At 41.5% G+C, this 17,108-nt stretch overlaps 3 protein-coding genes across 5 annotated transcripts in view; 1 reads left to right on the forward strand and 2 right to left on the reverse strand.

Annotated features, from left to right (window-relative positions):
• LOC102209762 (protein FAM222A-like) overlaps positions 1 to 8,969 on the forward strand; it is a 31,996-nt gene extending 23,027 nt beyond the window's left edge. For all 3 annotated transcript variants that reach the window (XM_005735202.1, XM_005735203.1, XM_005735201.1), the window contains exon 3: positions 6,364 to 8,969. In XM_005735202.1, the coding sequence (XP_005735259.1) occupies positions 6,364 to 7,778 (1,415 nt within the window). In that variant the 3' untranslated portion in view covers positions 7,779 to 8,969. The remainder of the gene's footprint in view (positions 1 to 6,363) is intronic.
• Positions 8,970 to 10,907: 1,938 nt separating this feature from the next.
• LOC102210433 (glycolipid transfer protein-like) lies at positions 10,908 to 14,076 on the reverse strand. Its single transcript, XM_005735204.2, has 5 exons — positions 13,833 to 14,076; positions 13,331 to 13,389; positions 13,094 to 13,227; positions 12,849 to 12,999; positions 10,908 to 11,312 (listed from the first exon to the last, which is right to left on the reverse strand). Exons 1-5 carry the CDS (start codon positions 13,933 to 13,935, stop codon positions 11,130 to 11,132), a joined length of 630 nt encoding a protein of 209 aa, XP_005735261.1. The 5' UTR covers positions 13,936 to 14,076; the 3' UTR covers positions 10,908 to 11,129.
• Positions 14,077 to 16,590: 2,514 nt separating this feature from the next.
• Positions 16,591 to 17,108, reverse strand: part of LOC102210739 (ARF GTPase-activating protein GIT2-like) — a 17,296-nt gene continuing 16,778 nt past the window's right edge. The window contains exon 20 of the mRNA XM_013911394.1: positions 16,591 to 16,798. Within this exon, the coding sequence (XP_013766848.1) occupies positions 16,591 to 16,798 (208 nt within the window). The remainder of the gene's footprint in view (positions 16,799 to 17,108) is intronic.

Here is a 17,108-nt window from a genome sequence, read left to right on the forward strand (position 1 = left end):
CTTTATTAATCACTCCAACTTTAAACTGAGTTCAGTCAGTGTGTGTAAAGCTGAGCCGTTATGCATTTCCTTATGTATGCTTTGATTATTCACAGTTTCAAAAAAAAAAGTACACATAATCACTATGAACCTAAAGCTAAGGCTTCAGGCTGCTCTAAATGCTTAATTTCAAATGTTTTTTTTTTCTATTCTTGTGTTGACTTGATGTCGACTCTGAATATATGTCCTTATATGCTCATCTCAAGCACAGCAAGAGCCTGAGATTGAAAAGTATAGGGTTCTATTTGCAAAAGCCAATAAGTAGGAAATGGGCTTTTAGAGAGGGGATCCTTAAAGAGATACAGTAGTGTCCAAAGTCTTTAGCCGATTCTCATTTCTTTATATTTTCCTGAAGTGGCGTTCAGCAATAGTTCTCCGGGCTTTCTGAAGGTCTTTTAAAATTTTTACTTTAGACATTGGCTGCTTTCTCAGTTGTTTTGAGTCCAGTATTTGTATCTGATCATTTTCAGTTTTTATATGCTGTTAAGCCACTTAACAGTTACCTATGAATCATTTAAGCATAAAAAGGAGCCTAAATCAAAGGAAGAACCAGTGTTGCGTGTACAAAAAAACCCCCAGCTTGGCAAAGAACCAGTTTTAAATTGTATCTTAAGGCACTTTGCTACTAAAAGCATGTCAGGATAGGGGGAAAAAAGCAGTGTAGGATCATCTTGACAGAGAACAGAACAAAAGGAAACTAACATCCAAAGATAAGCTTTGATTGTCCTTCAACTGAGCCCGGAGAACTATTCCCGAAGACGGCTTAAAGAAATGACAAGAAAGCCGAATAAGAGAGTTCAGGCTGTGCCGAAGAATAAAGGTGGTCATTCCGAGTATTACTGACCTTCAAGCATGTTTGAATGCATTTCAATAAACTGTTGCACTTATTTCACATTTCCCTTGAAAAATTACACTTTTATGAAATATAAAGACATGAGGGCTGAATCACGACTTCTGTACAGAACTATATTGCTGATATTATTACTGCTTATACACAGAAGATGAATGGAGCTACAAGACAAATGAGTTTTCTTGAACTTTGAATCACGCAACTACTCTGAGTCACAATAAAAGCATGGCGTAGGTCTGCTTTATAATAAAATTGGAAGCTGGGAATTAACTGAAATAATCAATCACACCAGGATATAATTGGGTTCTAATCATGTAAAGAATGTAAAATAAAATACCAAAAAGATAAATAAAAGCCATAAAGTTATCTTCCGTTTGCTCTAACGGGCAGATAGTCGATTGCAGAGGCTCGTCTTAAACAGATGAATGAAGGCAGGAGCAATTAATTACATGGTTCTAATGACTGGACTTACTGGGCCAAGTGAGTGCACGGAGGAGGTTGTCATGGTAACAGAGGGATGGCTTTTAAAAGCGTTCTTGAATTTCTGAGCTTCGTCCCTAGTTATTAAGGTATTTTAAATATCAGGATTATTGGTGTGGTAAACAAGTATTTATGCCTGCTGAGAAGCGCTGTTCTGTAATTAACTGCCAGTTCTCAGTGCCGTGTTCCTGCTGAGGATTTGACACTCGTAAACATGTTATCACACAAAAGTGTTCAAGATAAGTCTTCAGCCTAACATCAAAGGCCTGTGTGGGTTTTTTTGTTTAGTTTTTTTGGTCTGGCAGTTCTGCCAACATGTATGGATAATAACAATGAAATGGAATTTTTTTATTTATTTTAGTTTTATCTCATTTGGGAATCGTATCTAGCAACCATTGTAATTGTTTCCTTATGTTCTCCCTCTGGGCATGAAATGGTTGGAAGCCGTGGTTTTGGAAACTCAATGAGCCTGTCCAACTCCTGTTTCAGCCCTGCCTCTGGGGCTTGTTTTGCCCATAAATTAGTGATTAACTCAAAGTGCTCCAAAACAATGAGGTCCCTGCTCTAATCTGGGGGAAATGGCTTCAAGTGTGACCACGGGAAAAAGATTAGCCCGTTTTAAAGTGGCAGAAAGCGTCGAGTGGGATTGCGTGTGGGTGGAAAAAAGGTTATGAAAGACCCATACGTATGTATACATCGACATAACATCGACATGATTAAAAATGGTTTATCCCTCCAGATTATTTTTATGCTAATATTAATGAAATCTCTGTCCTGAAGCTACACACACACACACACCCGCACAATCAGGCGTAGTGGTGATTGAGCGTTTATGATTGCCCCTCACCCTGAGCTCTTTCTTTCCAAGCATGTCCCCTGCGTGGAAGCAGGAAATCAGGATTAGTTGTTTCCTGTGAAAGTGTGCCAGTTTCAGTGGGTGCCATAACAGCACCCATTGAAACTGGCGTGTTAAATGTGTCGAACCCCTTTCAACCAAAAGAAAACGCCAAATCCCGACCGGAGGAGCCACTAAATGTATCATCATGGTTTTTAGCAACACCTCACATCACAGTCCAGCGTGCCTCACATAAACAAGCTCGATTCAATCAGTCCCGTCTAAAAAGCAAGCAGTGGAAATGCTAAAAGGTCAAAGCTTGTTTAAGCACTGCGTGATGGCTTTGGTCAAGACTGCTTGCAGAAAAGTGGCTGATGGTATTTTCTGAGCTGCTTCTACTTCTGCTGCTGCTCGCTGTCAGGGCTGAGGAGAGAAACAGCGTGCTGTCTGCAGGTTCAGGGTGATTAAGTGCTTAAGGTCAGACTGCTAATTATCTCTCTGCCATGTCTTACCTCACAGCACATAGCTGCCATTTCCTTGTTGTCATGCGAACAGCCTCGTATTTGTTTTCACTTCTTCACTTCTGTCTTTATTTTATACCACTGTGCCTTTTCACAGTAAAGCAATGTACACTTTGGAGAAAAAAGGTAAAAAGATGGTTTTAAAAATCTGGTTTCAAATTAAATAGACAAGCGATCCCCCCCCGGCCTCATTTTGAATCCTCTTTTGCTCATAATCCTTCACAGCTGAGCAGTGGTTGTCACCCTCACTGAGCGCCCACTTCAAGGGAAAACTGTCTTCTTCTCAGATGCTTCTGCTTCATATCCTTTTCAGTGCTATCTGATCTCTTCCTATCTTAAAAGCCTTGTGACCTATGAGATTGACGTCTTGAGAAATTAACCCCACCCCTCCGCACTGGATCCACTCAAATAAGCTGTGAACGACAATGTACGCTTTACTTTCAAGCTGTTTATCGACATGATCTGGACTCATGGCATTATCTGTTGGAGTTTTAGAGCGTCAGACGCCCTTTAACCTGTGAAAAGTGCATGTAGCTGTCCACTGAACTCACAGCAAGAGAGCGGTCATTATGTGTGTCACTCTCACTTAATCCAAGCTGAGAATTTCCAGTACTGAGCCTGTCTGAAGGAGACTGTCCCCTGCTGTGTGCTAAATGTGATAAAGGGCAGTGGCACACAGTGTACCGACTTGACCCTAGCGACACTCAGAGTTCATGTGGGAAAATGGCTCCAGTCTTCCTACAGTACACGCCTGTATAATATTGCTTATAGCGTAAAAACTGACAATGAATGTGCTAAAAATATAAGCCTGCATTAATACAAACTTACTGTAAGATCAGCATGCATGATCCCATAATTGCAGCAGGGAAAGATTAGAGTAGATGAACTCATTGTTGGGTTAAAAGTGTGCAGCAGTTTTATCTCGCGCATTCTTATCTGCAGAATGAAAATAATGAGGTTTTCCTGCCTCGTATGCTCATGTGCTGCAGTTGAAATGCTCTGAATACAATCCCTGTGGCTTAACACTGGATGCAAATGAATCGGAATTAAAAGCTGGCTTCGTTTTTATTGTATTTTATTTACTTTTTGTTTGCTTGTTTTCAAACTAAAGGAGGAAAGGAGCACGTACTGCGAGGTACACAGTCTGCTTTGCCTTGTAACTTTTCACAGTAAAGTTCAAACCTAATCTCGGAGTGTGCAAATGACCTTTTCCTATCTGCGGATCGCAGTGGAGGCAGCGCTTTCTGCAGGCCAACGGTTTTCACTCTAATAATATGCATATGTTGAGTATTTGGATAAGGTGGCAGCCGGCACAGTAGGCTATTGTCTAATTGGCAACTGGAGAGAAAACGTCAGCTTTCACACTGCAACTGATGAACTGCACTTTTTAATTTGGTTGGGGTGTGCTCGCAGGAAAGCTTATGTGTTTTGCAAGGAAAGAGTTACTGCGTTACTTTCATTACAGCTAACACACGCTTTGGGGGAAGCCAACCCGCGTGGCGCTCACTCCACTGCCATCAAACGCTGCCGACTGGAGGTAAAGCCTTCAAGATTGAAACAAGTACCTGTGGTTGCAATTTCGAGCAAATGTAATGCCGCTCATGCTGTTTTTGATCACACTTGTAACTTCACATTATCCAGCGGTTGGGGTTTTTTTTGTTTCGTTTTTTGAAGTCTAAACTGATCCTTTTTTATGCCTGTGTCACACAGTAGTGGTCCTCAGATGATAAATATGTGAATGCAGAGTGCCTATTTGCAAATGAGGCTTTCCATAGTGGCAACATTAAGGCAGCCGCAGTGGGAAGTGCAGCTGTGTTGTGTCTCCATAGCTCTGACAGGGCTGTAATCTCTGGACTAACAATATCAGACACCCCGTGAAGACGTGTTAGCATTCAGAGTGTTTGAAGTGTTTGTGGAACAGCAAGCCAATCACAGCATGCTGGGGCTTAGCACTGACATTTTACTCAACCAGAAACGGCTAAAATGTCTGTCTTTGATTTGTTTTGCTAAATCATCCATCTTTGCTTAACTGAGCGCCGTTATCAAAGGCGGGGAACAAAAAAAAAAAGAGGGGGGGGGGATTTTTGTGCTGTGGTGATGCAAGCGGTTATTACGCTTTTAAATGTGTCATCGCATCTAATCATCTAAAGCTCCTTCCAGGTGGACGTGATCCTCTTCTTCTTATGCTTTGTAGTCATGAATATTTATCTTATTTTTTTTATACATTTGCCAGAAATTGTTATTGCAGCTGCTTTTTCCTCGATACCCCCCCCCCGTGAGCAGTATTATGGGAAACCAGAGAAGGGATAGCTCCCATCTTCATGTTGTATACAATACAAACACCTCTCCAACATCCCAGCTGTCATTGTTTTCTATAGCAGCGCTGCACAGCGATACATAACAAGCAGTGTTTTTGCTTTTGTTTTATTTCTCCCCAGAATTCATTCATGCTCCTGGCACCGTGGTGCCTGCTCCTTCTGCTCCGCTGGGAGATTGTTGGATGGATTGAACACTCCACCTTGCCTCTTTCCTCCATTTTAAACACCCAATTTATTTCTTTCATGAGATGGATCTTGTAGATTGACTCATTTTCACAGTCGGGAGGCTCACTGTAGGCCTGAAATGAAATGAACTCCCAAATCAATTTCAAATGGGAACGACGAGCGAGCGCTCCCCTGCATAGCTGGAATTGGATTTGTTATTGAAAATGAAATGAAGTGTTTTGTTTTTTTGTTTTTTTTTTTGTTGAGGCTTTTTTTCGGGGGGGTTTTTCCCCTTTTCACTCTTTATTGCAGATTACAGCTTTGTTCTTTTGCCTGCTGTGATTTCCTCCGACTTACGCTGCGATCTGGGTTAATTTCAGCAGCTTTTCTTTTTATGTCAGAAATTCCATAAAAGTGTCACTCCGAAAGGTGGTGGTAATTTCTACACAGTGATTTATTGTTTTTAAATGGGGTGCCTTTTCCCCACCTTAGTCACTAGGAGTTAAGCAGCCATGAAATTGCCTGAATAATAGTGTTTAAATCCAATCTTAGTTTGTCCCGTCTGCTTTCTCGCACACAATTCAATCATCTGTGCCCTCGACGATTTTTTTCTTTGTCCATCTGCGTCAAGTTTTCCTTCACAGTTTAGGCTGCAGGCTTTTGCATAGATTAGGTCCAAGTTTACGAAGGCATAAAGTGGAACGGCATTTCACAGGCAGGACGTGGTGATACTTGAGTAATTATGTTGGCAAATTGCTTAGGTACTCCTTATTAGATGAGGCTTCTGCTTCTGCTAAGGTGTGCTCCAATAACCAAGATTCCTTTTGATCACATTTTTAAAAAGCAAAAATTTAAAAAAGGTATGCTTATTTGTCAGAGTTTCCTGTATCGGGATCATCCTGCATTTAGTGCTAGCTGCTGTTTTTATAGATTTTGTACTGCTGTGAAATTAGACCCTTTGCTTTTTCCTGTTTCTTCTTTTCCCAGGATAAACTAATTGTGAGTTGAACTGAGCCTAAGTTTAAAAAAAAAAATCCTGGAGGTGTGTAATAAAACCGGTTTGAGATTTTAAGAGGGAAAAAGAAGAAAAAAGAAAGACACAAGGGGCTCATTTTCTGAGCTAATCACCGTTTCTGTCTTCTGCTTTCTTCTCAGGGGAGCCGTCCTCCATGATTTCTCGGTACCCCTCTCCTGCAGAGTTGGATGCTTTTGCGCAGAAAACTGCCAACAGCCCACTGTCCATCAAAATCTTCCCGTCGGATGTGCGGGTGCCGCAACACAAACAGCTCAGCAAAACAGTAAACGGCTTGGACACCACTGGTCAACGCTACAGCCCCTATTCGCATCCGTACTCGGGAGGCTACCAAGGCTTGTTGGCCATTGTCAAAGCCTCTGTGGTGGTCAAAGGTGTGGTGAAAACCTCAGAGGGCAGAAGGACTAAACATGTAAACAGCCAGGCTTCTGTGGCACCATATAATAATCCTTTGAATAATGGCTACACCGTCAGAAACGGGCATAAAGCCTATCGCGTAAACTCATGCAAGCCGCCCGATGCACCGATCGAGACACTTTGTTCTAGCGTTGGAATAGCCTCTGGAGATCAGAGCCTGCCCCCCCAGTCTGAGCTGGCAGAGGTTCAAAGCTTGATGAGGCAGATGAGCAGAGTTCCTCACAGCCAGGCGCCGCAGCTGGGGGGAGAGGCCCGAGCCAGCCCCTCGCTGCAGGCCGTGGCTGCGGTGGCGCATTCAGACTCAGACTTTGTCCTGGGAGTGCCTCCCCAGAGCAGTCTGGCTTTCGTGGGAGCGGTGCTACCGACACAGAGCGCAGACAGAGCCAAAGCTGGATACTTGGACAAAGGAGACTACACTGTGTGGCAGCACAAAGCTCAAATGCAACAGCAGCAGCCCTATCAGCAGGGAGCAGTGAGGATGTACGGTATGAGTAGCAGTGCTCAGGGCCACAGAGCAGCAGAGGCTGGGGTTGGCCTTTCTCCTGAAACTTGCCTCCCTTTGGCCCGCTCCTCACAGCTGCCGTATAGGCCGCATCCTGGCAGAGTGGGCGTCGGGCAGGAGCGAGTCAGCGCCAGCGTACAGGGGGAGGTGTCTGTCGGACAGTACTTCGCTCCTCTGTGGGACAGCGTCGTGGCTACCCCTAACAGTGACTGTTATCCCTATCAGGTGCTGACAACGGGTACATGTGCAGCCAGGCCTAGAGATGTGGGTCTCTCCCATCCTCATCCCCATCCCCATCCCCATCCCCATCTTCACAACCACCACAACCCACAACATCACCAGGCACAGCTTCACCCTCCTCTTCCTCTTCCCCCTCCCCCTCCTCATACCCAGGCCTACAGCACAGACCAAAACCTCTGTTGTGGGCTGTCTAGTTCTAGCCTGTGCCACGCTGCAGTGCTTAGCAGCAGCCTGCAGTCTCTGGAGTGCCTCATCAGTGAGATCCACCCTCCCTGCATCAAAGAGCGCATGCTGGGCCGTGGGTACGAAGCCATGGGGATGCCTCCGCTCATGGAGCACCAACAGCAAGCCCACATCCAGCTCCCCGTCTACAGATAAGACGGCAGGACAGGGAAGCGACACATCTTTTATAGACCGCAGAGGTGTCTGTGAGCGAGAGACATGCCTTTTTGTTTGTGCATGTACTTTATTTGTAGAAGGCTTTGTCTCACAAGCCTGGAAAAGAAAAAAAGGTAAAATGATAATCATGACTTTAAAATACAGGTTTATTCTATGGACTTTCCACGTTGTATTTTTATATCTTTAAATGGCCATTGGACATGATTACTGTCGTTCACGTGATGCCGAGCACTTATTTGCATTTTTACATTACAAAATCATCGGTAACCTTCTGAAAACTTTTACTTGAATCCGGTTAATGATCTCTGGTAAGCCTTTTTGTGAATATACTGTATTTGTTTTATGGGGTTTTTTCTTATTAGTTATTTGAGAGCAAGAATTCTCCTCAAAAATCACTTTTAACCAATCTTCTTGCTTGTCTGTTGATTTCTTGTGGATTTGTGTTTTGGTTTCCTTCTCCTGGCTTTCCTTTATCGGACATACGCACTGCCCGAGCTTCTCAGTACGATGCAACTCTCCTAGATGCTGCATGGGGAAATACTTTCACCATTCAAATGTGAATATATATACATCTAACCAACATACTTTTTTGTTACAGTCACAGAGAAACTTGTGTAATTTAAACACCTATACTGATTTAACCTAGTCACGCTCAGCTCGGCTTTTAAGGACTGTTGCATATCCAAATCAACACTGTGGCATTCAGGCCAAGCAAGATATGCCCTTGGTTGTATTTTTTTAAACTGTTTTTGAATTTCAGAAGCTTGTGTGAACATTTTTCCTTGAATGACATAAAGTCCCGACACTGTTCTCACGACGCCGTGTGTATAACGGAAGTGCTACGTAGAGGAGCAGGCCGCCTGAATCATTTACAGTGTCTTCTTTGTAGGGCTATATTATCTGCGATGGTTTGAGATGTGTGACTGAGTAGTTCTTTGTGTGTCTGCACTGGTTCTGTAATCCAATTTATTTATGTCCCCACCCCCCTCTCCCTTGATTTATATGGCAAACTGTCTCTCTTATAAAGTGCAATTATTATATATGAATATGTGAGCGCTCTCCATGAATTATGTTGATGAAATAACTACATTTTGCAATGTACGACCCTAATCCCTCACCCTTTTTTGCTTCTTCTTAATAAGGATTGTCAAGTAAATTAAATTTTCTAAACCCAGCGAGTACTGTCTTATTACCTATTAATAGCCATTATCTGGCAAACTTGCAGTCTTTATTATATTCACGAATGATAAAGCAGTTGTAGGAAGACAAGATTTTTTTTCTGGCTTTATTGCAAAGGGATTTAAAGCTTAAGCACAAGGCGAGTCGCTCTCTTCTTATTTTATTTTTTTTACCTCGTTCCATTAAGATCCATCTTTTCACCCAAAGATTTCAGTTTTATTATATGATGTAAGTCAATCCTTAGCTGGAAAAGATTGGACTGGCTCCTTTATAAATGATGCAAGCCGAAAGCGCTAATTTTGTTATCACTGAATGATGTTAGTCCAGATGGATGGCTCATGCTTCAGGCAGAAGCCAATGAATACTTCAAAATACGTAAGTGAAAATGTGCAGGCCTGTTCCTGCAGATATTACATTTTGATATGAAAAATACATGCTTCCTTGAAGACATATTCACGTGAATATTGTTGTTCACATTATTGAGAAATGGGCTGGCCGTTCCCCCAGCTATTGAATTGCTAATGTCCGATGATGTGCCTGCCTGCGCTCCTTATTTTGGTTCATTTGTCCTCCTAAATTGGACGCTTCTAGCTGCGATCCAGACACGAAATGCACAGCCACTTTAAGCAGGCCATTATAAAACAAATAACCTAGATGGTGTGAATAATGACATTAGGCGCCCTGTTAGGAATAAAACTGCAGTATTCAAATGATGACCTCATTGCGCATAACAAATATGTCAGCGGTAAAAGGTCAGTGGCTTTGTCATTGAATCGCTGTCATAAATTATTTCCGGTCTTTAGTCTGTTGTGTCCTGTCTTTACTTGGAGCTTTTCCATCCTATCAGGCAGTGCTGCTGATAAACCGACAGGATTACAGACGTGCTTCTCTCGCTCGGAGACGATTAACTCAGGCTGGGCTCCTCTGGGAGAGGAACCAGAGCCACTCTGGCCTCTGGGAAACACTTCAGATAAGTTAGACTAAGGAGAGGAAGAGGATGGTTGATTTGGAGGATTAGGATGCACGAGGATGTGAATCCTCTCTGATTTACTTCTGTATAAAAATAAAAAAAATTAATTGACTAAAAGTCAACTTTAAAGCCACTAAGAGCTCTTTCACAAAGCCGTTTTCCCAAACTACGGCTTTATTTATTACATGCAGCATTTAACCATTTTTTAATCAGTTTTGCATGCTGTAGTTGTACACAGCCACGCTCAAGAAGGAGATGGGGGGAAAGCAAGCAGATATCGCCACCTAGTGTAAGATTCGTGAACTGAATTTAATTTTGAGTCAGTACTAAGAAATATGATCACAGATGATTCTTCTAAAACAAACACCATATAAAGTATTCAGTTAGAAAACACGCCTCTGATGAATAAATAAGTCAACACATGAACATGACTTGGCTGTATGACATAATGAAAAACAGCTTCAGACAAAAAAAAAAGTTTTAAAGCAGCTGACACGTAATTAGAACTACAGGTTCACACAACAGGTAACACAACAATGCAAACAAAGCTTACACATGTCACACCCTACTGCTGAACAATAACAGCACAAACTCCAAGCCCTTAGAGGGATTTAAAAAGAAAAAAAAAACAAAACTTCTACTCGCTTTTCTTTACAGTTGAACTTATAGATGAGAATATATATATTTAATATTCTATTATATTTAATATTTTCAAAACATTCGTTCAGTGACACCAAGGCACTCTGAAATCCCTAAATTTAAAAACCTAATAATATGGGATGGTAAAACATAATTTCCCAGGCTCATGGATGGAGGTGGAGAACATTTGAATGTAAGACATGGACGGGAACTAAAGTTAAAGGTGAAGAAGTCTGTTAAAGGAGTAACCCACCCAAAAATTTAAATAAAAAGCTGCAGTAGTAAGTTGAAATAAAATAACAACAACAAACAAAAAAAAAAGACTTTAAACTGCATTTTATTAAGGCATCATTTGAGAGCAAATTCACAGTGCTAGTAATGATTACTGCATCATCAAAGTAATAAATACCACCCAAGAAGGGACACACACACAAAAAAAAAACAAAAAAACCCCAGTCCTAATAAAAACAACTGGACGTCTGCGAAACCTGAGAGTGATGCAGGATACTCCTGCGCGTCCGGTCCAGCCATGTGCCGGGACATCAAACGGTGTAGTCCAGCTCGGCATTTAGATTTGTGTACATCTCGTAGATGGCATCTATAGTGGCTGTGTAATTAACCAGGAACTGACGCATGTTTGCCAGACAGTCCTCCTCTTTCACTTCCTCTCCTTTCGACAGAGCCTTCAGAAAGTTTGATCTGTAGGGAGCTGCAAGTAACGCAGCCTATGAAACAAAAACGAAAAAAGATGGAGAAGCTGGTTTTACTGAAAGGTTAAATGGATTTTAATGAAAACTATGAAGATGGGTGTATGTATGCAACATTATATAGCATGTAATGAAAGTGCTTTGCTGTGGATTGTCTTTTGATGTAATCTATTAACCCAGGACCAAAAGCCTTATCAGCTCAGGAGACAATATTGATAAGATTATGTTGGCATAAATGCCATTATTGAGCCTGCTTATGAGTCTCATTGTTTATCCTTTATTGATCCCTAATCAATTTTCTGTGTAGAAGAATAGACCCATGCACCCATTTTATCTGAATCTCCACACAATGTCAGAACAGCATAGAGGGGGGGGGGCTGCAAGTAAGGTGACCACAGTGTAACAACAACTTGTGGGGCAAAGAGTGTTTGTGTGGGACACATTACACACATTTTGACATTGCCAAACTAAATAAACACTCAAAGGTTTGTAGGTTACGGGTTTGGCAACAGCTGTATTTTATTTGAATGCCACTTTCTTAACTACCTTGCAAAGTACATGCAATAAAAAGCCAAAGGAGGTTAGAGGAAGTGGAAAGTTGATCTAATATTTGTATACTTCTGTGTTCCCTGTACTTCTACTGTATCACCTATACCAGGGGTGTCAAACATAAGGCATGGAGGTCAGAAATTACCTAAAGTTGTTTTTTTTAAAGTAATAGATACAATGAAATGACAGAAGGTTACACTATCTACTATGGAAATGTAGGATTTTACTGTGGGTCTACAATAAAAACAAAACAAGGTAATTTTCTGTCGATTCTCAGGTTTATAATTACAGAGCAGTCTGGGCAATGAGCTAACTGAACTTTTTCTGTAATTCTACACATTTATTTATTAAAATTTGAGCCCAGGGTGTCATGCTGACAGACGTCTGTCATGTACTACAGCAGCAATTCTCCATCACGTAGAAAAATTGAGACTTCCTATTGAAATTGTTCTTCTTTTCCCTCATATCAAAACATCTCATGGATTAAGCATGTAAATCACAAAGGGCTGTATGTGGCCCACAATGTAGACTGAATTTGACATCCCTTCTTATACCAATAAGTTAAAAATGTTACATGAGACTTCAGCCATATTCTCATAGTTGCTAACATCCTCTGTTAGACGTAGTTTCCCCAACTGCATTTCCTTTTTTTTGTGGTAGGTTCCATCACCTCCACAGCTTAACTGCAATTTTTCCCTCTTGATGTCGTGCTGGCGACAAGATTTGGGACACTTGCAAAATGTGGGACTACAACATAGGGATGGGCTCAAGAGACAAAAATGCTGTGCAGCCTCATAAGGTTACAACGCTTCAAAGTGAAACGCAGTTGTAATGAATCTGAAAGCATTTTTATGCAGTGTAGAGAAAAACACGCCAGCATGAGGCGATTGCAGTGGACTGCACAATCTGAAACCAGTTCTCGATTCTTATCAGTCTGGGTGCGGTTGGGGTGGTCTGTGTTGTGTCACAACAAGAAAGAATGAATTTCTTCCACATGTTACTCACATTAAAAATCTTTTGAACAATCCAGCCGTGGTATCGCTTCAGTGCCTGCTCATAGGCTTTTGTGATATTAACCCGAATGAGGTTGGGGTTGTTCTCATCTCTGTCCCCGTCTGCCAAACTCTGGAGCAGAATCTGGATGAAACGGAGACCCCTGCAGGAGAAACGGAGTACATAAAGGCTTTCATTTCACTAGACGAAAGTTGAACAGACAGTATGACACAACTTTGAGTTCAGGAGGTCCTTACCTCTTCAGCCACATCAGAGCTAACGTTGCTCCAATTTTAGGCCACTCTGCTCCATGAGCCTCTCGCTCTGCCACCACAATGTCCTCCAGGGTGGTGTACTTTGCGGGATTAGTGACATATACCGCTCTAATTTTCTGAAAATGCACATTTGAGTTCAGTTTGCATGTCGGAGCTGAACCTATCTCTAATTTAAATCCCTTACAGTAACACAAATAGATATGCCCGCCTGCATCTTACCGTTATATTGCCGTTAATGTCTGATTTGATGATTGAAAACACTTTTGATCCTAAGCAGTCTGGAAAAGAAACGAGACATTTGAGAGCAGGGCCAATAAAATATGAATGAGTTGACATGTCCCCGGCTCAGAGGAGGGGATGAATGCCAATCAGCTGTTTACAAAGAGACAGCTAAAAAAAAAAAATGCCGTGAATGCACAGTTTCAGTTAAGTCACAATGAGGGCAATGTGTGCTCTGTTCACAGAGTCAACAAAGAGTTTCTCTATAGGCCAAACGGCCGCAGCTGGTTGACATGGTCCCCGTGACCCGACACCTCAATTTCTGAAGTGAAATAACCACGTCCCGACGTGAAAACCAAGCTCAGGTGGTCAGACGACGTAAAATTAAAAAAAAAAAATAAAAAATTCAGCCAAGTACGAAGGCTGACACCGTAGCGACGCGAGGGAACTCGCAAAGTCACCTTACGTGTTTTTGTATGACTTCAGATGGAGTTGCACTCACCAAAAAACGCAGGGATATGAGAGACGGTGTCCAGGAATGTCTTCGTGTCGATCGCTTTGTCAGGGGGCAGTTCACAGAACTGATTTTCCATTAAAAGCGACATGATCCTTCCTTATGAGCAACGGCAGCGAGCAGCTCTCGGCTGAGAAAAACCCGGAACTATGTTCTTATGATGGGTGGGGAAGCGCAACCGGCCACTTTCGCTCTTCACCAACAGGTGGGAAATAATTCACGAGCCTGGTGAAAACACGCGGTATGTCCACAACACACACACACAAATAAGACGAGGAGAAAAGATGAGGTATGAATGACTTTATTATACCTAAGGCAGGGATTGATTTGAACCACAGATAGGGCAGGCTCCAAGTTACAGGGAGTTAAATGACGGTTTTGACTCCAGGGTGGAAGTAACTGAATACGTGCATTATAACATTATAAAGTCAGTAGTTTATGTGCTTTTAAAAAAATGGCAGTCTAAAAAGTATTTATATGCTACTTAAATTGCTTTGCGTTACATTTTGTTCACAGAGGTACTATGGCTGGTTTTTAGGAGATGAATGGCAGTGGTATTTATTTTCTAAAAGACAGCCTTCTTAGGTTTGCTGTAACCACCTTTACATAATGCTCTACTACCAGACCAGGTAAGATCAGACCATGCTATTCAGTAAAACCTAGCCTTCCTTTAAGACAAAGGTGTAAAACATAGGGTACAGAGGCCACACCAGCCCACCAAAGGGTCCAATTGAGTCCAGGAAGGCAAAAAAATTCAAACTTTTAACAGTATTTTTTATATGTTTTAAAGCTTTATTTCTAACACTGATATCATTCGTGGCCTGCCAAGCTACACTAAGTAATACGAAAACTTTTTTTTTTTAAAAATATTTAGTATCCCATTAAATAACAGTTTAATGGAATAACATTCCCCACTTTTACAGTCCTTACTAAAACTGGCACATTTTCTGGAAATGAGTCTGGATAATGAGCCGTCAGTGCTTCTTTAATTATGCATTTATTTCTTAAAGTGTAAGACCAGAGAACAGTTTTGCTGATGGGTTTCAGTTCTTTATAATGTAGAAAAACGGACACGTACTGTTAAAAAAAACAAAAAAACAAAAACAAAAAAAAAAACAGTATGCAGACCTTGACAAATAGTTTAATATTCTGTCAAAAACACACCTAAGAAGACTTAAGCAACTAACCAGAAGTGAACAGTATACTCATGTGCACTGAAGTCGTTTTAAGGATACTTCTAAATGTCTTTTTAATCCTCACCCAGCCACCTAAGAAAGCAGTTTTCGATAGAAATGAACGTGCATGTTCATACTGCTGTGGTTACAGTTAAACAGGCGCTTTAGATTTTCTTTAACGCATTCTAACAGGTAGTCCTCTTTAAGGAAATTGAGCAGTGATAAATTAATCTGCTTTTTTCTTTATCTAGCACCAATTACATTACACTTTAAATTGCACAGTAAGGACCCTGCAATAAGAGCACAACCCTGCCGTCCACTTGTCGTGCAGCGTATTCCAGTTTTCCTTCCACCCCTGGTTCAAACACATCTGGCTCACAGTGAGTGTCACATTAGACCCGTGTTCTACAACAACTATTCAAGAACTGAGGGTACAATTACATTATCATTGGCTCTAAGCCGTAGGCGGTACATACTCGACCACATGAAGCGTCTAAAATACTGGAGTTAAAACACCACACTAAAATAAACAGACCACACGTTTCCTATAACTAACTGCCGGCTGAGACGTCCCAGACCTCAGAACAAAAACGTTAGCCTGCGCCGAGCATCGTGTTAAACCAAAGCTTATGAAAATAAACATTGATATTTTCTTAGAGGTATGACATACAGTTTATAAATAGAATAGCATTTGGATTATTCTGATAAAGAATTACATGGATACATACATCTCACATATTTGCATAACGCTAGTAAAATTGATTCAAAATGGATTTCACACAGGCCACTGAGGCCAACGCTCACACACGCTCACACACGCACACACACACACAGAACATCTTAAGTATGGCTGTAACATTATAACTCAAAAAAGAAAAAACCCCAAAAAACTATTGATACTTTACTTATAAACATTGTTTCAACCCGCAGATGGACTGAAACTGCTGGAGTTGCTGGATGGGCTGAAAGTCTGGACACTCACACGGTGCTCGATACACTGAAGCTGCTTTTATAATCACAGTTGGCTTACTGAACAAACAATTGAACTTTAAGCAAGCAACACCACAATGATTCAAGAACAATGAACACTGTAACTGCCTCTTAAAGAAAAACAAACATTGTGATTGGAGTAGCTCATCTGTTCTGATCATTGCTGCTAGGTAAGACTTGATCGTCTATGAGTACCAGAAAGCGGACCTCAGTGAGCACAGCTAATGACTGATGGTGTCCTCTAGAAGGAAACGGATAATGCAAAACTGTTTGTTCTAATTGCTTTTATATACACAGGCAACACTGCACTTCTGGAAACTGAATAGATTCAATCTGTGAGGTAAAGAACAAGTAGTTTCCCCCCCTGTATATATACACACACTTTTTATTACCATGGTATAAAAACAAAATAAATAAAGCTTTTGATTGAGCTATGATTTTGCATGTTATATTTTTTTCTCCACCTCTAGGAATGTACACAAAAGCTTACACTGATTAATATGGGGGGGAAAGGGAAACCATTGATTAACATCATTTATATGCTGTATGTTTGGCGCATTGGGAGTGTCTTTGGAGTTTAATTAGTTGTTGTTTTCTTTGGTTGTCACAGTAACAAGTTGTTTGGCAGCTTTGGCTATGTCATAGGCGCACTGAATGACCTGCTGAGTGACCAGCTGGATGTCTGACGGGCTGAGGTTGTGTTCTGCGGCCTTCTGGCACTCTCTGTGGAGCCGGCTAGCGCTTGAAGTCAGCAGACACAGAGACCCTCGCACTGTCTCTGAGGACGGCCTCTGAAGGGAGGAGGGAAGGAGATTTGATAAGGCGAGGACATGAAAGCGTTCGTAATCACTTTATGTGCTAGGCAAGCACTGGATTTCTATGAGACTACAACAAGGTAAATATTGAGATGGTAAAACAAGATCCAATACAAGCAATGGAACAAGCAGGTGCCATCTATCTGGACAAATAATTTTAAGCTGCTTTCACACATCCAGCCAAGCTATGAGAACAAAATGTCAGATCTGGTTCGATCAGACATTAAGCACTCTTTACTCTGTTGGGTCTCTATTACAAAGTCCGTCTGATGTGAGAATATAGC

The sequence above is a fragment of the Pundamilia nyererei genome, unplaced genomic scaffold (genome assembly GCF_000239375.1).
Source record: "Pundamilia nyererei isolate P.nyererei 1_Seehausen unplaced genomic scaffold, PunNye1.0 scaffold00063, whole genome shotgun sequence".
Classification (NCBI taxonomy): Eukaryota; Metazoa; Chordata; class Actinopteri; order Cichliformes; family Cichlidae; genus Pundamilia; species Pundamilia nyererei.